Source organism: Heptranchias perlo, chromosome 30, assembly GCF_035084215.1.
Source record: "Heptranchias perlo isolate sHepPer1 chromosome 30, sHepPer1.hap1, whole genome shotgun sequence".
Taxonomy (NCBI): Eukaryota; Metazoa; Chordata; class Chondrichthyes; order Hexanchiformes; family Hexanchidae; genus Heptranchias; species Heptranchias perlo.
The window spans coordinates 2,355,728-2,382,208 of record NC_090354.1 but is presented as its reverse complement, the minus strand read 5'-3'; the positions used below and the strand labels follow the sequence as shown (position 1 = coordinate 2,382,208).

The following is a 26,481-nucleotide window of genomic DNA, read 5'->3' as shown; positions in this document are numbered from 1 at the left end:
TAAAAGTATACATTGCGATAGTGCCTTTGTTATTTTTAAGGCATGCATTCATACATTATCTCATTTGGCCGGGCCGACCAGCTGGCATTTATTAACCCAGCACGAACATCTGTTAATTCTCCTTTGCATGCAAAAAGCATAATTGGCATGAAACCTCCCAAAAACAAGGCAAGAAACATCCAATTCATGCAGTGGAATCTTGTCGGCCTGAGGCCTACAGTTTGAAGTAATTTACTTTTGTCTACCAATTACCATAGCTTTGAGGCCCCCTCTCGTTTGTCATCTTTCAGAGTAAAGTATCCCAAGTTTCCCCAATCTCCTGGATCTAGGAGTCAATTCAGTGACTCTTCTCTGCCCTGTTTTCAGAGTTTAATGTTTCCCCTGTGTCTCAGTGATGAGGACAATATTGAAAGATGAATGTACAGTTTGGCTGTGACTTCCTCTGACTAGTACTCTACTGCTTTGTCTGTGCTTGTTGACTCCTTGTGGAACTGTACCCCAGTCACCCTGTATATATCAAGTGGAATAAATAAACGCTTTATCTTGGTCAATGAGGACAAGAGAACAACATTCGCAAGGTTAAAAGTTAGGAAAACATTGTGGAACAGACACCCAGATTAGGGGTTAATTCCTACCTTTTAAAAAGGAGTTGTATCAATCTCGAAGCAGCTGAGTATTTAATGGCACTGCTTGATTTTTTTGGGGGGGAGGTAGTGGAAGGTGTGTAGTGTACAAAGTGAGGGATCCACAGGTGGTGTGGAGGGAAATCCACGATAAGAGTAATTGTGCATGGACTCCACGTGGCATGGGACTGATCAGCTGAATGGGCTTTCCTTGCTCTTGTGTATATGCACAAAGTTTTTCTGGGGTTGCCAAATCTGCCCAGGAGTATAAATGGGGTGAATTCAGCACCACTGGAACTGATGCATATAATGGCTGCAATACAAACTGGCTGTGAATTTGAACATTTACTACAGCTAAAAGCAGGCATTATAGGAAGATACATCATTTCAGTGTTCTGGATACTGATGCTCGGAAGTTGCAGCCACTTCACTGTTACGTTCTTTGGGCCCAAGGTGTCAATAACCCTCCTGTTCTGCTGTTGCTTTTCGTCTCCAAGCTTCCTGAGACTGATGCCCATTTTGCTGATGGGAGTGACTTGGTGCTGTAAGTATCCTTGCAGTATCTGAAATGAGTCAGAGCCTCTCTTGTTTCAATCCTCCCCCTCCCATTACAGTATTAATGTTCCTGAGTGCCAGCCTGTGGTTGGCAGTGTGTCAGACAGGATATTCAGCTGACGATGGATTTAGGACAGAAGTGTACTAACTCCTGGACCGTGTTTGTGTGTATTAAATTTGTATGACTATTTATCTGAATAAATATGCAGCTATAGGTCAAGGCGACCAGGAATTTTATCTCTCTATCCCCAGAATGAGGAGGGGCAATATAAACTAAATTTGATAAAATCTTTGAAGGTGGCAGGACAAGTTGAGAAGGCTGGTTTTAAAAAAAAAAGCATAAGGGATCCTGAGCTTTATTAATAGAGGTAAAGAATTCAAAAACAAGGAAGTTATGCTAAACCTTTATAAAACACTGGTTAGGCCTCTGCTGGAGTATTGTGTTCAATTCTGGGTGCCACTCTTTAGGAAGGATGTCAAAGCCTTAGAGCGGGTGCAGAAGAGATTTACTAGAATAGTGCCAGGGATGAGGGTCTTCAGTTATGTGGAGAAACTGGGATTGTTCTCCTTAGAACAGAGAAAGTTATGGGGAGATTTGATAGAGGTGTTCAAAATCATGAACGGTTTTGACAGAGTAAGTAAGGAGAAACTGTTTCCAGTGGCAGAAGGGTCGGTAACCAGAGGACACAGATTTAAAGTGTTCAGCAAAAGAGCCAGAGGCGACATGAGGAAACTTTTTTTTTAACGCAGTGAGTTGTAATGATCTGGAATGCACTGCCTGAAAGGGCGGTGGAAGCAGATTCACTAATAACTTTCAAAAGGGAATTGGATAAATACTTGAAGGGAAAAAATTTACTGGGCCATGGGAAAAGAGCAGGGAAATGGGACTAATTGGATAGCTCTTTCAAAGAGCCAACACAGGCACGATGGGCGGAATGGTCTCCTGTGCTATACCCTACTATGATACTCTGGAGAGTTGGTTGCATTGAGGGCCTGTACATTTTCACCATTGTTGCAGCAAGGCTGATTTGTCCACAGATGTGAGCTGCCTCTTTCTCTCATTTCTCTTCCCCCCCCCCCCCCCCCCCCCCCACCACGATTGTTACCTGCAGCCAAACTAGTCTAACTGAGGAATCTGTTCTGTGGACTGGTTGTGTTCAGACCTAGGGGCAAGGGGAGTTTCCTGGGCTAGGCTTGCTTCTGTTAGGCTTCAAACTTGCTCCTTGAATTATTGGCCTTGTTATTGGCGAGGATTATTTGCCATAATATTATTTCTGTAAGTTTTCTATGCCATGTACTTTCCATTGCAAAGACCGCCTACTTCCAGCTCTGTAATTTCACCTGCTTCTGCTCATGTGCGGTTGAAACCCTTGTCCAAATTTTTGTCACCTCTAGATTTAACTATTCCAATACTCTCCTGACCAATGTCCTGTCCTCCACGCTCTAAACTCCAGCTCACGCAAACCTCTGGTGCCCGTATCCTATTCTGCACTGTCCCACTTAACCATCACTCCTGTCTTTGCTGACCTACAGTGGCTGCTGCTCCCCAAATGCCTCAGATTTGAAATTCTTATCCTGGTGCATCCCCCTCTATTCACCCCACCTTTGGCGGCCGTACCTTCCACAGCATGCTCTGGAAGTCCCTCCCATAGCCCCTCCACCTCCCTCTCCTAAAAGCCCACCTCTGTGACCAAGCTTTTGGTCACCTATCCTAATATCTCCTCCTTTGGTTCGGCGTGGCGCCCATTTTTGTCTAATTATGCCTCTAAGAAGTGCCTTAGGATGTTTTTCTACGTTAAAGACAATTATAAATGCAAGTAGTTGATTCGATAAATAGATGTAGGGTGCAGGGAAATGGATTGGAGTAGAGTCCGCTGGTGTGGAGCTGGCACTGGTAAACTGGGTCACATGGATGCTGACATCTCTACGATTCCATCATCTCTTTGCTCTGGATGTCGCTTCAGCTCCCTGTGTAGAACTGCCTCCTGCTTCTGGTTGCATTTTGTCTGTTGCTGTGGGTCGTGTTGGTGAATGACTAGGGAATGAAAACGATAATGATTATGTTGGTGATGTTGCACTTGCCTCCAGGCTGTGTATCTGTTGAGTGAAGGTTGCACTGGATTGGGACACAGCGTCATGGGAATCCAGCTCCTCGTTTGAACTGAGGGTTGGCAGTTTAATGAGTTTTTTTGAAAAAAATGACCATTTTGTATTTTGATGCTGTTACTGTTGCAGGAGGCCTATATCGCCAATCTTGATGCAAAGAGTGGAGCCAGTCTGAAACTGACCATCCTCAACCCCAAGGGCAGGATCTGGACAATGGTGGCTGGAGGAGGTGCTTCTGTTGTGTACAGGTACGACGTACTCTCCATTACAATAAATCCAGGTGCAGAATTTTTGAGCCTTAGCGAGTCCTTTTTAAAGCAGTGTCGAAAATCCTGAGTGAGCCTTGCACTTCATCACCCCTCCCTCTTCGCAAGCACTGGCACACTTGGAACCTGTCATGAGTAGATTCAGGAAGTGAAGCTGAGCATTAACCTATCGGTGGATCAGTCATGGGAAACAACAAAAACTTTAGGGAATCTTCTTACTGTTTTCCACTTTTATTTGAATGTTGAGGCCCTGAAGTGAGTGGTGAATATGTTCTGAACAAATCTAAATGTTGATCCAAGGTTTATTGATCCAAATGGTCCTATTTTCAAGACATGGAAAGAATCTTCTACAAAATTATAGTGTGAGATAGTTGATTAGGGAGGACAGAGAGGAGGAAGATATGGGCCAAGTTCCTCTTTGAGACCCTTCAATTAAATGCAAGGGTAAAACAATTTCTATTGTAGAGTCAGTTTTGCTTTGGCTGATATGTTTTTCCTTACGGTTTATTCACAGTGACACAATTTGTGACCTCGGCGGAGTGGATGAGTTGGCAAATTATGGCGAGTACTCTGGCGCCCCCAGCGAGCAGCAGACGTACGACTACGCAAAGACCATTCTGTCTCTAATGACCAGAGAGCAGCATTCAGAAGGTGAGGCCAAGGGGAATGGAATCATCTTGAAATTGTGAGCAAGCTCATAGTACAGCTTGTAAGAGCAGCACAGTTCCTCAACAGAGTATAACACCGGCACTGCCCTCTCCTGTTTCCGCTGCATTGTACACGTTAAATCTCCATTGATTCCTCCATTGCTGCCGCATGGTACCCCTGCTCCTCCCCTCATTATTATTTATATGCTATTCTTCAGAAACATGATCTTGGGGAACGGAATCTATTTCCATGTGTGTGCTCATGGTAGCCAGCTCTTCTCCACCTTCTGCATTGATCCCCAGGCCATTGCTGCGCTCTCCCCAGCGCTTTCAACATCATGAGCCAAATGTGGGCGAAACCAAAACTGTCCTCTGGCTTCTACCAGCATTGGTGTAACTCCGGCCTCCGTTCTGTCAATTTCCCAGCAGTCACCTTGGGCAATGTTCAGAGGCATACTGCTTGAAACCTCAAACATTAATCTGCATCATTATCGCCTTGATGTGTGTGTTCTCTCCCACGTGCTCCTTGCTGGCCTTCTGCCTTCACAAAGTACAGTTCATTCGGAATTCCATCTTCAAATCCTGCACACCCAGTCCTTGCCAAGTTCCAATGGCGCTCCATGGCACAGCGTAATGATTATTAAGATCTGCTGCGTATTCATCTTCAGATCCCACCACGGTTCTGCTCCAACCTACCTCCCACTTCCCCAACTCATATGTTCCCACGCACCCTCAGTGCCTCCCAACACTGGCTTACATTGCATACATAGAATTACATAGAAATTACAGCACAGATACAGGCCATTCGGCCCAACAAGTCTACACTGGTGCTTATACTCCACACAAGCCTCTTCCCACCCAAGTTCATCTCACCTGATCAGCGTATCCTTCTATTCCTTACTCCTCTCTCTGCTTCCTTCGCCTCACCATTGGTGGCTGCACTTTGTCACTGCACCCTTACCCTCTGGAACCTGGAACTACTTCTGTTAAAAAAAAAACCTCTGCCGTACTACCTTTCTTCCTTCCTCACCACTGCTTTCAAAAGTCTCTCTGATCATATTTTCACACTGCTCCTTCCTCTCGTCCGCTGTCCATCTTTAGTTGTAAGGTGGTTATTTTAATTTTCCTTAACTGACTCCTTTATGTCACCTAAGTAAACGTGTTCTTTTTCATTCAGGAAAAATCCTCATTATTGGAGGCAGCATCGCTAATTTCACGAATGTAGCAGCAACATTTAAGGTAACGAAACACTCCTCAATCCCCAGATTATTTGAATTGGTAAGTTTTGTTGTAAAGGTAGATCTGCCTAGTGATCTGTTTGGTCATGAATTAGGTCACAAGATAGATAGACCAGGAAGGCTATTTGACCCACCTTTGATCATTCATCGAGCAAGAACCTTCAGAGCTCCTCCCATCATTGCATCCAACTGTTTTAGATGATTCCAAGGTACTTGCTCCCACCACTCTGTGCTAACCTTTCACGCTTCACGCAGGGACCAATGTGACTGGACTCTCTCTCTTTGTAAAATATCAAATCTAGTAGATTTGATGCTGACTTCCACAGCTGTTCATTCATTGAGCTGTCAGCAGTGTAACTATTAATTATTGGGCTGATGTCACATTGGTACTCCATCAGCCTTTTTCTAGTTACAACCCTTTTAAGCTAACTCCAAACAGCCAGAATCAACACAGGTAAACTTCTTCAACGGCAGTGATCAAACTGATGAGGGGATTGTAAAAGATACTTGGTGGTGTGGAATGTTATGAGAAGTGAGAAGAGGGTACTATCAGTGTAAAGGGCACCCTCCGAAACATTACTAAGGAATTTTGTATCTGTGTTAGACAATCTTATCTTTTTATGCAGATCAAAAATGCGCCTCAGGCGAGCCACCAGACTGGTTTCCTAATGGTAAGAGGCTGGCTTGTTGATGTATCCAAGTGATCCATATCTGGCTGGCCAACATTCTTCTGAATGAAGATCAACTTCCTTCCTGTTCTTGGGTACTGATCCCAGCACTTCAGCATAAGCCACTGACAGGCCCGGTCTGAAAGGAGGCAAAATAAAATGATAGGAGCCCCTGTATTCTTGAGAAAACAGCTAAACATTCTTGACCTACAGGAACCAAAGAAGCCCAACAAATCTTTCCAATGAAACTTCTTAATTTTAATGTATTTTGTTCTGAAGATGTAAACATCTGAGTTCTGTCTGTTTATCTTCTCATTTTCTTTCCTAGGGAATAGTACGTGCAATCAAGGACTACCAGAACCCTCTGCAGAACCATAATGTCTCCATTTTCGTTAGAAGAGGTGGACCCAATTACCAAGAGGGTCTCCGGGTTATGGGGGAAGTTGGTGAGCAGCTTTGTGTGCAAAGTTTATCTGCCCATGAAATAGTGTAGATAATCCCAACAATATATCCAGCGTAAAATGAGGAATTAGCAAGCCAGGTCTTAAGCAAATGGATGTCACACATTACGATTGCAGCATGTGGGTCTTTGCCCATGACTCCCTAAGCAGATCTTCTGTATGAATCTGGCTGAGTCTGATGCACATAGGAGGCATCTTTACAAAGCAGCCTAGTTGTTGTAGGATCCCAGAGGTTTGGGAGTAGATTGTCCACTCTGGGGATGGTAAGAAGACCAAAGGGAGGAGGTGGAAAAGAAATTGTGAACATGGCTTAGTCTCAACGGACCTTAACATATGAGCTTCACCTGCAGGGAGTGCAGAACATCCAGAGAGCCCATTCCAGCCATTGTTTAAATCTCTCCACATTCAGCCTGTGACCAGGCCGGTTTGGGAGATGAAGGAGAGCAGATTGACTTTCTCCTTCGACATGTTGCTTCTCTCCGTGGCTCTCTGAAGATGGAATGTTTTCCCTTCAACCCTTTTTCATTTCTCCCCCCACCCCCGTCGTCATATTGATCCTTGCCACCCTGGGACAATAGGTTGGTGCATTCTCTCATATTGTGCCATCACGTTATCCGGTTCCATGTGGTCTGATCCTAATTTTTTTAACCTCTATCCACAGGGAAGACGACGGGAATACCGATCTACGTGTTTGGAACAGAAACGCACATGACTGCAATTGTGGGAATGGCACTTGGACACCGATCCATTCCCGACCAACCGCCCATGGCTGCTCACACAGCCAACTTCTTACTAAATGCCAGCGGCAGTCCCTCAGTAAGTGGAAGATCTTAAACCCTGGCGGTGGTTACCCCAGAGGGATGTGTTTAAAGGGCTGGCGAGCTTTTTATCTGCCAGTCTGTTTTGGCTTTGAAATGATTTAAAATGAATGAGTGACGGTGCTATAACCCAGACCCTGTGATTGTCCCATTTGAGATTTGTTGCCACTTGTATTATCGGGAACAGTGGTTAAGGGAGGGATCATCATCGCCTGTCTGCCGCATATGTACTGCTCCTAGTGTCTGGGTCGAGTGATAGCAGCCTGGAAGCAAGCCCGACTTCTCGGCCACAGGGCGGTGGTCTGTGCGGGAATGTGGTGAGGAGCAGGGGAAGGAAAATATTACAACTATCTGTTTTTTGCAATTTGATTCTGATTTTGAGGTGAGATCGACTTGCTGTAAGGAAGGCTGGTGTGGGAAGTGCAGTTGTCACACTGTTGCTGCAGGGGATGCTCTCCTCTCATAGAGTCATAGAGTTATACAGCACGGATAGAGGCCCTTCGGCCCATCGTGTCCGCGCCGGCCATCAAGCCCAGTCTAATCTACTCCCATATTCCAGCATTTGGTCCGTAGCCTTGTATGCTATGGCATTTCAAGTGCTCATCCAAATGCTTCTTGAATGTTGTGAGGGTTCCTGCCTCCACAACCCTCTCAGGCAGTGAGTTCCAGACTCCAACCACCCTCTGGGTGAAAAAGTTCTTTCTCAAATCCCCTCTAAACCTCCCGCCTTTTACCTTGAATCTATGACCCCTTGTTATAGAACCCTCAACGAAGGGAAAAAGCTCCTTAGTATCCATCCTATCTATGCCCCTCATAATTTTGTACACCTCAATCATGTCCCCCCTCAGCCTCCTCTGCTTCAAGGAAAACAAACCCAATCTTCCCAGTCTCTCTTCATAGCTGAAGCGCTCCAGCCCTGGTAACATCCTGGTGAATCTCCTCTGCACCCTCTCCAAAGCGATCACATCCTTCCTGTAGTGTGGCGACCAGAACTGCACACAGTACTCCAGCTGTGGCCTAACCAGTGTTTTATACAGCTCCATCATAACCTCCTTGCTCTTATATTCTATGCCTCGGCTAATAAAGGCAAGTATCCCATATGCCTTCTTTACCACCTTATCTACCTGTTCCGCCGCCTTCAGGGATCTGTGAACTTGCACACCAAGATCCCTCTGTCTTGCCTAGGGTCCTCCCATTCATTGTGTATTCCCTTGCCTTGTTAGTCCCTCCAAAGTGCATCACCTCGCACTTTTCCGGGTTAAATTCCATTTGCCACTGTTCCGCCCATCTGACCAACCCATCTATATCGTCCTGCACTGAGGCTATCCTCCTCGCTATTTACCACCCTACCAATTTTTGTATCATCAGCGAACTTACTGATCATACCTTTTACATTCATATCCAAGTCGTTAATGTAGACCACAAATAGCAAGGGCCCCAGCACAGATCCCTGTGGTACCCCACTGGCCACAGGCTTCCAGTCACAAAAACAACCTTCGACCATCACCCTCTGCCTTCTGCCACTAAGCCAGTTTTGTATCCAAAGTGCCAAGGCACCCTGGACTCCATGGGCTCGTACCTTCTTGACCAGTCTCCTGTGTGGGACTTTATCGAAGGCCTTACTGAAATCCATGTATACCACCTCCACTGCGTCACCCCCTCAAAAAATTCAATCAAATTAGTCAGACATGATCTTCCCTTGACAAAGCCATGTTGACTATCCCTGATTAATCCTTGCTTCTCCAAGCGGAGACTAATTTTGTCCTTCGGGTGAGGTTAAGACACATTGTTGGGCACAGCTGAGTGAGCTTATGGTTCCGCTGATGTGAGAGTGTTTGATGGTGAACACTGTGCCAAAGCACTCATCTTGAATGTGAAAACTCGTTTGGTTTGTAGGGGATATTCGGAGAGGAAGAGAAGCTGAAACATATGTAGCATTGTGTTCTGCATCTGGGGAAGAATGCAGCATGTGTCAAATATTCGGGGGCGGTCTGTATGTTGCCAGTTCACTTCTGTTGTCGTGGGTGGTGGACAGGCTGCTGCTTGTGGACGATGACTGCAGCATCCATAAATAGAGCTGTACTGTTGACTAACTTTGTGTTTTTTGTTTCCTTCCAGACCCCAGCCCCCAGCAGAACCGCTTCCTTCTCTGAATCAAAATCCGAGGATACCAACAGACCATCGATGAACCTGAAGCACAGCATCCCGCAGGGTAATTGTTAAAGGGGAAATGCCAGGCTCCAAACCATTGTATTTAACAGATGAAATACTGCAATGGCTAGTTCCATTTCATTTTATTAAAGAATGCTGTTAACTCGCTGAAGGCAGCATTTGATTGCCATGTACAGACTTACTGCAGCCGTTTGTCAGTAGATCACTAATGTTGCATGTGTACTTCCTCCTACCTAGTATACTGTCTCGCGGACTTACAGCGCAGTCTCGGTTACATCGAGGAGCATAGGTCACTTTGCCGAACGCCTCTGCGATCTTCCTTTCACTTGCCCCATCAATTCCCTGTCCCACTCCCACTCTGCCATGTCTATCTTTCACCTTCTACACTGTTCCAACGAAAGTGAGCATAAAATCGAGGAATTGCAGCGCATCTTTCTCCAAGACACTTTGGCCTTAATATTGACTTTATTGCTCAAACATTAACTATATTTTCTCTCTGGCAGGAGATGCTGGCAGTGTAGGGTGAGTGTGGTGGAGTTCCCGGGGGCTGGAGCGGGGAAGGGAAGGAGCAGGTTGGTGCCCACAGTCAGAACACCGTGCTGGCAAAGTGGTCTCCACCTGCGGTATCCACCTGCTTTTTCTTTCTTCTACCAGGCTCCTGAGCCACCAGTGCCTGCTCTGCTTTGCCAGTTCTTCATGCTTCCCTTTTCTACTTACCTCATTCCCCCACTTCTTTGCTATTCACATGTATTGTGTCTTTTATTTCTCTGATTTATGACTCCTATTGTCTCATGCTGATATCACTTCTGCCGTTTAACCATCTCGTCTTGTTTTCCACTTAAACACTTTACAGATCATTCTATTTCTTTTCCTGTGCTTTTTTTCTCTCTCTCTCTCTCTCTCTCTCTCCTTCCCTTTGTTGTTTTTAAATACTGTTCATAGAATGATTACAGCACGGAAGGAGGCCATTTGACCCGTTGAGTCCATGCTGGCTATCTGCAAGAGCAATCCAGCTAGCCCCGCTCCCCCCACCCTTTCCCTGTAGCCCTGCAAATTTCTTCCCTTCAAGTACTTATCCAATTCCCTTTTTAAAGCCATGATTGAATCTGCCTCCACCACCCCCTCAGGCAGTGCATTCCAGATATTAACCACTCACTGTGTTTAAAAAAAAATGTTTTCCTCATGTCGTCTTTGGTTCTTTTGCCAACCATCTTAAATTTTTGTCCTCTGGTCCTTGACCCTTCCGCCAATGGGGACAGTTTCTCTCTTATTTACTCTGTCTAGACCCTTCATGATTTTAAATACCTCTATCAAATCTCCTCTCAACCTCTCTGTTCTAAGAAGAACAACCCCAGCTTCTCCAGTCTATCCACATAACTGAAGCCTTTCATCCCTGGAACCATTCTAGTAAATCTCTTCTGCACCCTCTGTAAGGCCTTCACGTCCTTCCGAAAGTGCGGCGCCCAGAACTGGACGCAATACTCCAGTTGTGGCCGAGCCAGTGTTTTATAAAGGTTCATCATAACTTCCATACTTTTGTACTCTATGCCTCTATTTACAGAGCCCAGGATTCCGTATGCTTTTTTTAACCGCTTTCTCAACCTGCCCTGCCACCTTCAAAGATTTTTGCACATATACCCCAGATCTCTCTGTTCCTGCACCCCCTTTTAGAATTGTACCCTTTATATTGCCTCTCCTCGTTTTTCCTACCAAAATATGGTCTTCACACTTTTCTGCATTAAATTTCATCTGCCACGTGTCCGCCCATGCCACCAGCCTGTCTATATCCTCTTGAAGTCCATCACTATCCTCCTCACTGTTCACTACACTTCCAAATTTTGTGTCATCTGCAAATTTTGAAATTGTGGCCTGTACACCCAAGTCCAAGTCATTATTTTATATCAAGAAAAGTAGCGGTCCTAGTACCGACCCCTGGGGAAACACCATTGTACACCTCCCTCCAGTCCGAAAAACAACAGTTCACCACTATTCTCTGTTTCCTGTCACTTAGCCAATTTCGTTTCCATGCTGCCGCTGCCCCTTTAATTCCATGGTCTTCAACTTTGATGACCAGCCTATTATGTGGCACTTTATCGAACACCTTTTGGAAGACCATATACACCACATCAACCCTCTGTTACCTCATCAAAAAACTCAATCAAGTTAGTTAAATATGATTTGCCTGTACCAAATCCATGCTGGTTTTCCTTAATTAATCCACACTTGTCCAAGTGACTAACTTAGTTCCGGATTATTGTTTCTGAAAGTTTCCCCACCACTGAGGTTAAACTGACTTGCCTGTAGTTGCCGAGTTTATCCTTGCACCCTTTTTTGAACAAGGGTGTAATATTTGCAATTCTCCAGTCCTCTGGCACCACCCCCATATCTAAGGATGATTGGAAGATTATGGCCAGCACCTCCGCAATTTCCACCCTTACTTCCCTCAGCAACCTAGGATGCATCCCATCTGGACCGGGTGACTTATCTACTTAAAGTGCAGCTAGCCTTTCTAATATCTCCTCTTTTTATCAATTTTTAGCCCATCCAATATCTCAACTACCTCTTCTTTTACTGTGACTTTGTCGGCGTCTTCCTTGGTAAAGACAGATGCAAAGTACTCACTTAGTACCTCAGCCATGTCCTCTGCCTCCATGCGTAGATCTCCTTTTTGGTCCCTATTAGTCCCACCCTTCCTCTTACTACCCGTATACTGTTTATGTGCCTATAGAAGATTTTTGGATTCACTTTTACATTGGCCGCCAGTCTGTTTTCATATTCTCTCTTTGCCCCTCTTATTTCCTTTTTCACTTGCCCTATGAACTTTTAGCAAGATTTCAGCAAGGCTTTTGACAAGGTCCCACATGGGAGACTGGTCAAAATAGTACAGGTACATGGGATCCAAGGGAAAGTGGCAAGTTGGATCCAAAATTGGCTCAGTGGCAGGAAGCAAAGGGTAATGGTCGACGGGTGTTTTTGTGACTGGAAGGCTGTTTCCAGTGGGGTTTTGCAGGGCTCAATACTAGGTCTCTTGCTTTTTGTGATGTATGTCAATGATTTAGACTTAAATGTAGGGGGCATGATTAAGAAGTTTGCAGATGATACAAAAATTGGCCGTGTGTTTGATAGTGAAGACGAAAGCTGTAGACTGCAGGAAGATATCAGTGGACTGGTCAGGTGGGCAGAAAAGTGGCAAATGGAATTCAATCCAGAGAAGTGTGAGATAATGCATTTGGGGAGGGCAAACAAGGCAAGGGAATACACAATAAATGGGAGGGTACTGTGTATTGCAGAGTTATAGAGGGACCTGCAATACAGAGGGAATACTTACCTTTATTAGCCGAGGCATAGAATATAAGAGCAGGGAGGTTATGCTAGAACTGTATAAAACTTTGGTTAGGCCACAGCTTGAGTACTGTGTACAGTTCTGGTCACCACATTACAGGAAAGATGTGATCGCACTAGAGAGGGCACAGAGTAGATTTGAGGATGTTGCCAGGGCTGGAAAATTTTAGCTATGAGGAAAGATTGGATAGGCTGGGGTTCTTTTCTCTGGAACAGAGGTGGCTGAGTGTTTCCAGCGTTTTCTGATTTTTAGTTCAGATTTCCAGCATCTGTGTGTTTAAAAAAAAAAAAAAAAATTTTGTTCACCAATGATGCTTGTGGTTCACAATTATCCAGAAATCTGAGCGTTTCAAAGCAAGATGATACTGTGTGGGAAGTATTTACAATCCAAAGATCCCTCCCTTGCACACTTCAGATTTTTGAAAAGTATTAAATTTATTAAACACTGGAAATAGCATCTATGTTAAACAGAAGAAGTTTGGAGCCTGGTGCTTTTTAAAGAGGAGTTACACTGAATTGTTATACATACGAAGATTGTTTGTTTTAATTTACTTAAAATTCTGTTCTTGTGCAAAACCAGCATAGCACCGCTATGAATTGAAATATTGAAGTAAAAGCAAATTATTTTTTTTGGGGTGATCCTGGTTCTGTGCAAGTAAGGCAAACTTATCTGAATTGCTCCAGTCCTCCTGGGATGGAGCAGGATTTGAAGGAAACCACTTTAAGCCAATGGGGAAAGTCTAGTTCACTCATTTACTGCAGCCAGAATTGCTTGAGCTTGTGTAAGTTAGAGGTGCTGTTTCAGTCGACTCCTGACACACGAGACTCCTCAAGCTGACGTCTCTAACTAATATCAACTTTACTCATCGCGATATAGCTGAAGGCGGCAGAGGTTTCCTTGTGTGTCTGCCGATCTGGCACATGCACTTCACCCTCCTTCACTGGGCTTGTAGAGGCACACAAATGGTTCAGTGGATCGTTGCGATACAAGCCCGAGGGACTCGCTGCGGCAGCTCGGTGTCTGCAGCTTGCGTTTTATTTAAATGTAAGTATTTTTTAAATTGCGGAATCATTTGTGCTGTGTTGGGCCTCTGGTTACCTGTAGACTCCCGGAGGCCAACATGGAAAATGGAAAGCTAGTCTTCTGCACAAATCAATGCAGGAAAATGGCACGGTTTGATAATCATCTCCAAAAGACAGATAAGTGTAATCTTGAATGACTTTTGGCTGCTGCATTCGGATTAATGCTTAATCACTTTGATTTTTATCTCTTCATGCATCCCCTTTTTCTGGGTTTGACAAACGTAGGAACAGGAGGAGGCCATTTAGTCCATTGAGCCTATTCTGCCATTCAGCTAGATCAAGGCTGAACCGCACCGTAACTCCATCCACCTGCCTTGGTTTCACATCCCTTAATACCCTTAATTAATAAAAATCCATCACTCAGTTTTGAAATTTTCAATTTTTAAAATTCTTTCATGGGATGTGGATGTCGCCAGCATTTATTGCCCATCCCTAATTGCCTTTGAGAAGGTGGTGGTGAGCTGCCACCTTGAACCGCTGCAGTCCATGTGGTGACGGTTCTCCCACAGTGCTGTTGGGAAGGGAGTTCCTGGATTTTGACCCAGCGACAATGAAGGAACGGCGATATATTTCCAAGTCGGGATGGTGTGTGACTTGGAGGGGAACGTGCACGTGGTGTTGTTCCCATGTGCCTGCTGCTCTTGTCCTTCTAGGTGGTAGAGGTCGCGGGTTTGGGAGGTGCTGTCGAAGAAGCCTTGGCGAGTTGCTGCAGTGCATCCTGTGGATGGTACACACTGCAGCCACTGTGCACCGGTGGTGAAGGGAGTGAATGTTTAGGGTGGTGGATGGGGTGCCAATCAAGCGGGCTGCTTTATCTTGGATGGTGTTGAGCTTCTTGAGTGTTGTTGGAGCTGCACTCATCCAAGCAAGTGGAGAGTATTCCATCACACTCCTGACTTGTGCCTTGTAGATGGTGGAAAGGCTTTGGGGAGTCAGGAGGTGAGTCACTCGCCGCAGAACACCCAGCCTCTGACCTGCTCTCGTAGCCACAGTATTTATATGGCTGGTGCAGTTAAGTTTGTGGTCAATGGTGACCCCCCCAGGATGTTGTTGGTGGGGGATTTGGCGATGGTAATGCCGTTGAATGTCAAGGGGAGGTGGTTAGACTCTCTTGTTGGAGATGGTCATTGCCTGGCACTTATCTGGCGCAAATGTTCCTTGCCACTTATCAGCCCAAGCCTGGATGTTGTCCAGGTCTTGCTGCACGCGGCCTCGGACTGCTTCATTATTTGAGGGGTTGCGAATGGAACCCGACACGGCGCAATCATCAGCGAACATCCCCATTTCTGACTTTATGATGGAGGGAAGGTCATTGATGAAGCAGCTGAAGATGGTTGGGCCTAGGATACTGCCCTGAGGAACTCCTGCAGCAATGTCCTGGGGCTGAGATGATTGGCCTCCAACAACCACTACCATCTTCCTTTGTGCTAGGTACGACTCCAGCCACTGGACAGTTTTCCCTCTGATTCCCTTGGGTTCAATTTTACTAGGGCTCCTTGGTGCCACACTCGGTCAAATGCTGCCTTGATGTCAAGGGCAGTCACTCTCACCTCACCTCTGGAATTCAGCTCTTTTGTCCATGTTTGGACCAAGGCTGTAATGAGGTCTGGAGCCGAGTGGTCCTGGCGGAACCCAAACTGAGCATCGGTGAGCAGGTTATTGGTGAGTAAGTGCTGCTTGATAGCACTGTCGACGACACCTTCCATCACTTTGCTGATGATTGAGAGTAGACTGATGGGGCGGTAATTGGCCGGATTGGATTTGTCCTGCTTTTTGTGGACAGGACATACCTGGGCAATTTTCCACATTGTCGGGTAGATGCCAGTGTTGTAGCTGTACTGGAACAGCTTGGCTAGAGGCGCAGCTAGTTCTGGAGCACAATTCTTCAGCACTACAGCTGGGATGTTGTCGGGGCCCATAGCCTTTGCTGTATCCAGTGCACTCAGCCGTTTCTTGATATCGTGTGGAGTGAATCGAATTGGCTGAAGACTGGCTTCTGTGATGGTGGGGATGGCCGAGATGGATCATCCACTCGGAACTTCTGGCTGAAGATTGTTGACCCCCAGCCTCAATGGCTTTTTGGGGAATTTTCCAGATTTCCACTACCCTTTGTGTGAAGTGCTTCCTGACATCACCCCTGAATGAACTAGCTCTAATTTAAAGGTTATGCCCCCTTGTTCTGGACTCCAGATAAACTTCAGAGACTTTTGAACTCTACCCCAAGCAGAAAAAGCCTATCACCTATCTTTGTGGACCATGCTCCATTTAATCTCGAGAGAAAGTCTACACACATACTCCCTGATCCTTAAAAATAATTGAGTGGTGTTCTCGGATATCTGCTAATTGGTTAGCCCTTTCAAAGAGCCAGCATGGGCATGATGGATCGAATGGCGATCTCCTGTGCTGTAAGATTCTATGATCCGTGCCTCTTATATCTCATTATAGCTGTCCTTCAGACAACAACCCTCGCCCTAAATACTCCAACAAATGCCAAGTTGAATTGCTTAACTTGGGTCGATTGGAAGCTGGGGAAAGCTGGCGAGAGGTTAAACTGTTCTTGTATTGCCGCGGTGGAATTAAACTCTTTTCTTGGGCGTATTGATGGTAGCTGTGGGAAAGTGGGCATAACTCACTGCATCTCTTGTCAGACGAGAGAGTGCGCGCTGTTGGGAAGGGTATATCAAGACGTGGGGGGTATTGATATATTACAAGTCTTACTGTATGTGATGCATTTCTTTTGGTGATCTCTCTGACAGAAGGAAGGGCAAGGCAAGAGAAGAAAAGAGGTAGGACAGATAAATGTATGTTCATGAAAGGTGTTTGGTTGCTATTTACTGTGCTGCTTTCCAGCAGAGCTGCAGTGCTTCTGCTTCATTTGATCCCAGAGATAAAATGAACATGTGGTTAAATCCCAGGGAAACCCATCAGGATGTTATTTACCTGAGGAGGGAGCTGGGAATCGAAGGAATCAAACTCTGGTCGACATGTTCCTGTTTGTGTATTAAAACAGTTACTATGAAGCAGATCTTTTATTTCTGGGTTTATAATATAATATAATGAAGCATTGACTCCTTGCAGTCAGCTGTTTGCAGGGTGGTGGTCACTGTAGTTATGTATAACAAGGGGGCTCCAGCGTGACTCAATATTTTGGGTCCAAGCTCTGCTGTATTCCCATTCAACCAAGGAAAGCTGGGATCCAAAGTAGAATCAAAAAGCTTCTGTTTGAGCTTGGCCTTTGCAGCAATGGCTGACTAATTCTTGACTGCCTTTTGCAACAACACCTCCACAATCACCGCCTCTGCTTTCGCAGCTGCAAGTCCTGCAAGCTTTACACAAAACAGCCCTGCCGAAAAGGCTTGGTTTTCTGAATATAAATTCTGAAGAGCATTGTCGTCACTGTGTGCACAGTATAAACACTGGCCTGCCGAACTGTCTCTTGTGCCTATTGCTGCCATTGAAAGCTGCAGTTTCAACACTCCGTTTAAAACAAAAAAGTTGCCTCCATTTTACGAGACCTGATTTAACTCAGTAGGTTTTCTCTCCCTTCAGACCTTCCCCAGGGGGAGAGGGAGCAAGTAATATGACCAGGATGGGATCTCTGAACTATTTTGTAGAGCTCAGATGATGACTAAATGCATCCTGTTTTTAGATTTCCTTCCTTTTGGTCCTTGTGCTCTCCTGAAGGTGGGCTAGACCATCAGCCCTGCATCTCTGCAGACACTGGCACCACTCTTCTTGTCAGTGTATTTGGGTGCCAGTTTAAGCACTATTGCAGCAGGCCCTTTCCTCTATGGTTCCTTGTTACCCCTTCCCCCCCCCCCCCCCCCACCCTGCCTTTTTCAGGAAAGTTTGTGAATGGCAGTCGAGAGAGAGAGATTTAAGAAACTGGAAATCTGAAAATAAAACAACGTTAGAAATACACTTGGGGTCAGTCAGCATCTGTAGAGAGAAAGGACAGGTTAATGTTTTGGGAGTAAGCCTGCTATCTGACTGGAAGATAAGTGAGCTCTGTTATAAGAATAGCGGTCATCCTCCCCACCCCCGGTCTGTTCCTGCACTCTACTTTCCACTTCATTCGCCTCCATTTTGGAGGGTTTTTTGCATGTATCTTTCTTTGCTTTACTTGGCTAGCTTCATGCCCTCTTTGTCCTCTTCATTGCTGCACTGATACAATCTTTGTGTACCATCTACCAGCTTTCACCTCTGCCCAGCTTTTCCGAGAAGCTGTTTGCTGTCTCGTCACCTTACTGACTGCCTCCCTGTGACTGGAGTTAGCATTCTTGACTCTTTCTATACGTCCTCTTCCCTGTCACCCTCAGCCCTACAGAGCAGGGGTGTCCAAACTATGGCCCTCGAAGCTGTGGCAAGTCAGTCCTGTTGGTGTTTATCTACCTTACTTGCTGGATGTCCTGTTTGAATTTTGTCAGCCTGGGAGTTTTGGAAAGGGCTGTTAATGCTGTTGCCTCATTGCTGGATAAATCAGAAGACCAAGATCCGATAGTATCAGCATTTGAGATGTAATCAAATTAATGGGAACAGGGATTTAAACTTTATTTGATTAAAGGGGCTCACTTACCTTCCAGTTTTCCATTCTGATGAAGGGTGTCCACCTGAAACGTTAACCTGTCTTTTCTCTTTTGAACTTGATGCTGGGTTGCCTCTTATCAGCAACACTCCCCATGTCCAGGCATCCAAGGGTGGTTCCCCCCGCGACACTGGAGGCAAAGTGCCAATGGCAGCAAAAACGAGCCCATCCCATCGGCATTGCTGTCGGCCCACCTATGCAGGCCAGCAGTGCAGTTTTAACACCGCTGAGGTCAGGGGGAAAGTCTGATCAGACCAGCAAAGGCCCACAACCAGAAGGTTAGTCGAGAGCGCCATGATTGTGTGCGACTGTCCTCCAAAGTGGTAATTTAGACTTCTGAATAATTGTGCAGGTGTGATCTTGCGCATGTACAGTTATTTCAGTGTTGTCCCCAGTGCACTGAATTGCAGCCTTTTGTGTGAACCGGGTAAATTGTGTGCACAAGTATTCTGGGCAGCTTTCAGTGACAGTAGGTCAGTAGCACAAACACTGAATGAGCTTTCTTCTGGATAGCCTGGCACACTGGTATTGCTGGGCAAGGCACACTTTGAATATGCTTTTTTCTGATAACCCCTCTCATATGTCCCCCTAATTTTAATATCGTTCAGAAACCTTACAGTCAACAAATGTACCTTTCAAAGGTTTTGTGGAATTCTGTTTTCTGACGACCTCTCGCACCAGCTCTTCTCTGTAACCAGTCTGGTTTTTCCAAAGGTGCTTTTAAGTTTTAAAAACTGCAGCCGCTAGCCAACATTTCTCTTGACATTGGCTGCCGTTAGCAATATGAACCGCCCGACTCGCCTTGTTCCCTGGCGGCACAGATGCACTTTTCCCTGGGGCTTGAAGCTGCCACTGGGTTTGTCGGTTGATGCCCAGTGGAAGTGTAAACAGGCAGGGGTGGCACCAGGAGGCCGGTACACAAATACTCTCCTGAAACTGATGGTGTGAATGTAAAATCACCTTTAATACCCATGTTTTTTTTGAGTTGTTTGAGAACAGAGCACTATGGATGATGCAGGCACTTAATACCCAGAAAATCCACAGCAAAATAATTTCTGTCCCTTCTCCACAAATTGTTTCTATAATGGCAGAAAATAAATGTTACATCAGAGAGCCTTGTACTCTTTCTGAAGACAACAAAATGAGTAAGTTTTCTGTACAATGCTGATGTACTTTCACTCAGCTATTCCGTGTATACTTGAGTAGCAGGAAGGGGTAGTGTGTGATAATGGGAACCTACGTGTACTTCATAGCCTTTTCTATTTATCTATCTATCTTGCAAGGGTGTCCAAACTACAGCCCGTGGGTCACCTGCATCTTGTGAGCCCAGCAACACATCAGCAGAAGCCCCTGCAACTCAGTGTTTGTGTTTATATATCTCTCACTCACTGCTTTGTCCTGTTGGAATTTCATTGGAATGGACTGTTCATAGTACTGTTGCTTCATTGGTGTATATATCCTAAATCAGAACACTAATATTGATCAGTATCAATAACTTGATTTATACATAAATTAATGGAACATGGATTTAAACTTTATTCGGGGACCCTGAGGCTCCATGGCACAAGCCTAAGTGACCCACATGATAAAAAGCTTGGACACCCCTGGTTTGTTGGTTACTGGTGATGTCACGATACTATGATATATAGAAAAAAAAATGTTTGTCCCTTTCTTACCTTCCTCCCCCCGCCCCCGACCCCCCAATCCAAACCAACCATTAACACTACCTAATTAGAAAGTACATCTATAAAATATGTAGGCAAAAAGATATTTGAAAAACAAACCTATCAAAAGCTTACTAAGAGTTATGTAAGTGATAGCTTGACACTATGCCTGCTTGATTCTACCCTCCAGTATATCTGTGATTGATGAAGTGTTCATGTGTGCAGTTTAAAACTGGGAATAAAATGCACATTCTTCATTTTCAAAGAATATTGCCCATGTCCCTTAATCATGTGACATTTCGCCCTGTGTTTCGCTGAAGACTCACTGTAAATGTGACAAAATTATAATTAAAATTTAAGTACTTTATGGTGGTGTGGGGGGTAAAATATGAGATGGTGGTTGAATGTACTTTAGGAGGGGCGGATTTGGTAACAACTGATTAACCACAAAAGGGCTTTTGGCCCAAGAGGCTATTCCTTGGTTTTGTTGATGTTTGAACCATTCCCTGTGACGGCCAATTTGCCGCATTTATACTCTTGTGATCTTGAGCGTGTGTGTGTAGTTGCATCGTAACGGACCGTCCTATTGGCTTACAGGTAAAGCCACTGTCCTCTTCAGCCGTCACACTAAATCCATTATTTGGGGGATGCAGACCCGAGCTGTACAAGGAATGCTGGACTTTGACTACGTCTGTTCACGGGACGAACCATCTGTTTCAGCCATGGTTTACCCATTCACGTAAGTGTGTTTTTCCACCCCCTGCATGTGCCTTGCTGTCCACCCCCCCCCCCCCCCCCCCCCCCCCAAATTACAAGTTTTGTGCATTACATGCATTGACCTGTTGGATTATGATGTGACTTTAAGAATAAATAGCATCCAATGAAAGTCCTAGTTATTTAACATCTCTGGGAGTCACAAGTCTTCGTTCTCCCGTTAAGTGCAATGATTGTGTCTCTTTCTCTCTTTTTTTCTTTTTCTCTTTCTCTTTTCCCCCCTCCCCCCTCCAAAACCACCTCTGACCTGACCTCTCCCTGTGGGTCCCCGGCAGTGGTTCCCTGCCGCTCAAATTTTTGCTCCCGCCTGCGAGCCAAGCAGTGATTTCTGCTGGGTTCAAGTGGGCATCAGGCTCTGGATAGGGAAATGAGGCACCATGCGTTCAAATCACTCCAGGCCTCACCATGCCAGCTTGTTGCTCGCCCTGGTCACTCGCACAGTAGGATCCTGCCCCGCTTTGTAATAAGTTTGAAAAATTTTCCTCTGCCTCCAGTTTTGAATCGTGCCTTTACTATATATAAAAGCTTGAAGTTGATGCAGTGTGCCTGCCTCTCATGTTCACAGTTCCTAAGTCTGTTGAGTTTTCCGTCTCTCTTTCCATAGTGGTGACCACAAGCAGAAATTCTACTGGGGTCACAAGGAGATCCTCATTCCTGTCTACAAGAACATGGCTGATGCCCTGAAGAAACACCCAGAGGTGGACGTTCTCATTAACTTTGCCTCGTTGCGCTCAGCGTATGACAGCACCGTGGAAACCATGAGCTTCTCCCAGGTTCGTTTTATTTCACTTGCTTTCAAATGGCGAAACTAAAATATAACTTGCTCACCAGGTTGGACCGGGCAAGGCTGCTCATGACATTTTAACACTTTGCTATTGTGTTTTATGTATCCTTTTAATAGAGGTCTGTACACTTGGAGTTAAAATGACAAATGTGAGATAGGCATGTAATTAAGCTTCACAGTAAATTCGTAGAATCGTATAGTACAAGAGGAGGCCATTCAGCCCATCATGCCTGTGCCGGCTCTTTGAAAGAGCTACCTTGCATATATTTCATAATATATGAAATTATACTTCTATACAGCCCATAAGGTATTTCTACTGCATATACAATCTGGTGGTAAATGTTTTGAGACCAGCTTTATTGATTTAGTGAGCCTTCTGCTCAATGGGGTGATGGGCTCTAAGCTTTGTAAGGAGATTTAATTTTAATCTGGCCTTTCTTATTTTTGCTAAATCGTTCCTTCCCCTCCCAGATTTGCTGACCCTCTCGTATGGTTCCGCAGACACAGACAGCCGTGGTTCCGCAGACACAGACAGCCCATGGTTCCGCAGACACAGATGGCCCAAGTGGCTTCATGTGTGGGTCTAGGCAGTGTCACCCGGCTATTCAGGAGGGCATTGCGGCCAATGCTGCTCCTGTCCTCACCTGACGTCTGTAAGGGTCACTAGATAATGATAGGTGGTTTTTAATCCTCCCTTTCCCCTTCATCCACCAATAAATACCTCACAGATGCTAAGTTTAGTTGTAGAGCCTCTACTGCCACCCTTGTTTGAGATCAGATAACTGAGCACAGGCCACTGAACAAACCAGGGGGCTTACAGCTCGTATAGTTCAGTATCACAGAGGCCATTACTAACTGGGGAAGCTAATTGTCTTTCCGAATCATTTTTTTTCCTGTTGTTACTTGTGATTGCAATAATTGTGCTTTAATGCATGTGTGCTTGTTCTGTGTGCTGTAGATCCGGGCAATTGCCATCATTGCTGAAGGAATCCCAGAAGCACTGACCCGGAGATTAATCAAGATGGCGGATGAGAATGGTGTCACCATCATTGGGCCGGCTACAGTAAGAAGATTGTATTTGGCTTTGGGTGTCGGGGTTCATGTGGAACAGAGATTATCGGGGCTAGGGTTTTTTAAAAGAGCACTTTTTCTGTGGCACCGTAAAAATCTTCCTGATGTGCTGCCCTACTGAAGGTGGTGAGCTGTCCTATTTATGGGTATTTGTCCTGTGATCCTATCTCCAGTTGGTGTGTGTATGCATTATACAGGAATGAGACTCTTTCTGCTTCTAAGAGGAGTATAACATTTTGTTTAGCAACATACCCCATTGAAGATGGGGGGGTGGGGGGACGTGGAAGCTGCTGAATACATAGTAACCCAGCTCCACTCCTTCACTTGTAATGCCTCTCGTTTTTTTTTAAAGTTATGTTGACTCAGTTTTGTGTTAGAGATGGAGTCTCGTCAAAAGTGTAGACTCACTGTGCCAGAGACTCGTGAAGGATTGGCAGTGTTTAAAGAAGAACATTACGTGTGAAGTAACTCGATGTGAAATTTAATTTCTCTTCCCCCCCCCCCCCCCCCCCCCTCTCCCCCTCCCCCTCCCCCCCGATAAGTTTATTTTAAAAAGATTTATTCTGGGTTTGTGGGGAATAAACTTTATGGCCACAGCTGGGTGAGAACAGCTTCACTGACCCTTACTGTCCGGTTCATTAATGGCGTGGCTTTGCTCCAGCTCCGAGACTGGTGCTGCGTCAAAGAGGGGGTTCTCCTCTAGTTGCAACCAGATTCTAGAAAGCTGCCGGTAACTAATTGAAACTCCCCTTCATTCTCTGCTCCCTGCTGCCTGTCCCGGGGATTTAAAAAAAAAACACAGCACGCGGTCACCCACTGAGCTGTCAGCAATGCTTGGGGGATGGTCTGGATTTACAGAACGTGTCTACAGACGTCGATCCAGATGGTGACCGTCATTGCTGAAAGTATCCCATGCACACTGAGCGGGAGATTACTTGAGGTGGTGGATGAGAAAAGGCGTCTGCATCATTAGGATGGCTACGGTAAGAAAATAGTATTTGGCTTTAGACATCAGGGCCTGTAATCCAGCTGTGTCTTGACTTCCGTTTCCACAGTGTTTTCTGGCTGGATATTGAGCGCTGAATGATGTGACCATACTGCTTTAAGGCCCAACGTGATCATTCCCATTTAAGTGAAGTGTTCAGCTCCTTCACACAGTCGGGGTCAGTTTTTTAAAAAAATGTTTTTAATTTAATTTATTTCCTTGCCAATTTAGATTGCTTTCCTTGAGTTGTTGGCTCCTCACTGGAGTAGAGGGGCTCTCTCTGGAATAAAGTTCAAGCAGTCATTCGTGTGTTAGCCTTGATCATGTGTTTCAGATGACCGTTTAACTGAGGGTATCCCAGGTCTGTGCGCAGCTAACTGATCTCAGTTGAGGCAGTAATTGAGGTGCTAAAGAATTGGCCTTTGTGCCTCTAGGCTAGAGAAGGGAAAAAATCAGCCTGGGCTCCTGTTCCTGATCACTATCCAGTGACGTCTGCTGAAATCTGCATGAGATTCTGGATATTGGGTGAGGACTTAATTGTAATGCCCCTCACAGTCGAATAGCTTGCCAACGTTAACTGTCTACTGTCTAGGCTCACATGAGGAAATGCCACTTGGCAAAGTGCTGGAATGTACCCATTGAGATCCACTCCCATCATGAATCAGTCCATTTGTGACAGGATAAAAAAATTGAGGGAAAAGTACTGCTTTCATTTTTTTTAAACAGACTCCGACTTGTGTTTTATAATTTATATAATGGTGGTTTTCAGGTGGGTGGCATTAAGCCAGGCTGCTACAAGATTGGCAACACAGGAGGAATGCTGGATAACATACTGGCCTCCAAGCTGTACCGTCCCGGCAGTGTGGCATATGTGTCTCGCTCAGGTGGAATGTCCAACGAGCTCAACAACATCATCTCGCGAACCACCGATGGTGTCTATGAAGGGGTTGCTATTGGCGGAGATCGGTAAGAACTCTGGGCAGTGCGACTGTTTAAAGAGCTGAGAGACTTGCCCTTCAGTCCCTCGTTAGGGCCCCTTGCCAGAATAGAATTACAGCTTACTTCCTGCCTATTAAATGCTCTCTCTTTGAGCTATACTGCTGCTAAGAAATCTGCATTCAATTAATTAAAAGCAAGCAATTTATAATTTGTTTGGCTGGCTAGCTTCCAAAATCAACGAACCGTTTGTTGCAGGCTTTCACCACTGGGGGATGTCCTAGAGCAGCAGACTGAAGACTGACCATTGAATTCGCTGTGCCAATGTCCTAGATAATTTTTCAGCACCTTCTAATGACGATACTTTACTCCCCCCCCCCCCCCCCCCCCCCCCCCCTTCTGCCTCACGCTGATGCCCAAGGCAAGTGAGCTGGCCTGACATCCCATAACCGATCTCGTGAATTTCTCCACCTAACCACGTGGAGTGCGGTTTGCTTCCTGAATACCTCATTTGTGTCCCAAACCACATTCGAGTGACAACAAATTCCTCGCACTAATAACACAATCACCGTTTCTCCGCAGAATCAAGAATCTCTCCGTTTGCTGGGCTGAATGTCACATTCATTCACTGTGCTGAGTGCCACTGTCTTCAGTTGTTGGCTCTTTACTATGTAGGAAGTTGTTCCTCCATGTGCACTTCCCCTGGAGCTGCATCACTTTTTAAACTCTCCTGATTACGTTAAATCTCTTTCAAAAAAATATTCACAATTGAAAAATGTATTTCGCATCAAGTAAATATTAACTTGGAAAAGTGACCGAGGCATCAAGAGACGGGTGACATCTCTTTTCCCCACCAGATACCCGGGATCCACGTTCATGGACCATGTCTTGCGTTACCAGGACACACCTGGAGTTAAGATGATTGTTGTCCTTGGAGAGGTGAGTGGCTCTGGCTGTCTTTGGTTTGAGTCCTCAGGTGGCATTCTAGTTCTTCACTGGCTAACCAAATGCTGACTGCAAAACTATGGGCAATCTTTTTGTTGCTAGTAAGGGAACTAAAATCTTACTGGTTACTGCTGTCTGATTACTGTTGAGCAATGGCACATTATTGGTGGCTGAAGTGAAGTTTGGGTTATAGGATGCAATGCTCTAGGCTCTTTTTAGGGGGATATTTTACCCTGTCATTAAGCAATATTTCTATTACAGTCATAAACCGTTGCAGTTTTTCTTTAACTTTACACACAAAGCAAAATATAATTGTTAGTCTTTTGAAAAATCAATCCTTAATGCATATTTGTGTTCCTTCACTTTTAATTTGGTTTTTTGGAGGGGAAGGGAAAGAGACTGGAGAAGGAGGGAAAGGATTTCAAAGAAGCATTAAAACAAATCACCCAGCATTGTGGAAATATCGATCTATAAAAGGGTAACCTATCAAGGCCAGGCCCCTTTTTAATTGGTGGCTTTGTGAAATTGATTCTCTCTGTTTAAAAGGAAGATGGTAAATAAAGCACCTTTCACATTTTCACATAGTGCTTCACAGCCAATTAATTACTTTTGAAGTGTAGTTGCTATTGGTTTGTAGGCCAACGTGGCAGTCGTATTGTGTGCAGCAAGATTCCACATGCAGCAATGAGATAAGACCACTTAATTTTTCATTGGTGTTTAAGGGATGAATATTCGGGCGAACTCCCTGCTGCCCTTTG

The 26,481-nt window shown here is 45.2% G+C and overlaps 1 protein-coding gene across 8 annotated transcripts in view; it reads left to right on the top strand.

The window, feature by feature from the left end:
• Positions 1 to 26,481, top strand: part of LOC137300237 (ATP-citrate synthase) — an 85,850-nt gene that overhangs the window by 40,698 nt on the left and 18,671 nt on the right. Inside the window, exons 8-21 of one of the 8 annotated variants that reach the window (XM_067969340.1) lie at positions 3,414 to 3,532; positions 4,065 to 4,201; positions 5,375 to 5,436; positions 6,432 to 6,549; positions 7,226 to 7,380; positions 9,501 to 9,594; positions 16,739 to 16,765; positions 18,648 to 18,842; positions 19,656 to 19,709; positions 20,826 to 20,967; positions 21,607 to 21,775; positions 22,745 to 22,849; positions 24,612 to 24,808; positions 25,636 to 25,717. In XM_067969340.1, the coding sequence (XP_067825441.1) occupies positions 3,414 to 3,532; positions 4,065 to 4,201; positions 5,375 to 5,436; positions 6,432 to 6,549; positions 7,226 to 7,380; positions 9,501 to 9,594; positions 16,739 to 16,765; positions 18,648 to 18,842; positions 19,656 to 19,709; positions 20,826 to 20,967; positions 21,607 to 21,775; positions 22,745 to 22,849; positions 24,612 to 24,808; positions 25,636 to 25,717 (1,656 nt within the window). Of the gene's footprint in view, positions 1 to 3,413; positions 3,533 to 4,064; positions 4,202 to 5,374; positions 5,437 to 6,431; positions 6,550 to 7,225; positions 7,381 to 9,500; positions 9,595 to 16,735; positions 16,766 to 18,647; positions 18,843 to 19,655; positions 19,710 to 20,825; positions 20,968 to 21,606; positions 21,776 to 22,744; positions 22,850 to 24,611; positions 24,809 to 25,635; positions 25,718 to 26,481 lie in introns of all 8 variants that reach the window. The other 7 variants (XM_067969339.1, XM_067969343.1, XM_067969342.1 and 4 more) reach the window with 7 other exon arrangements.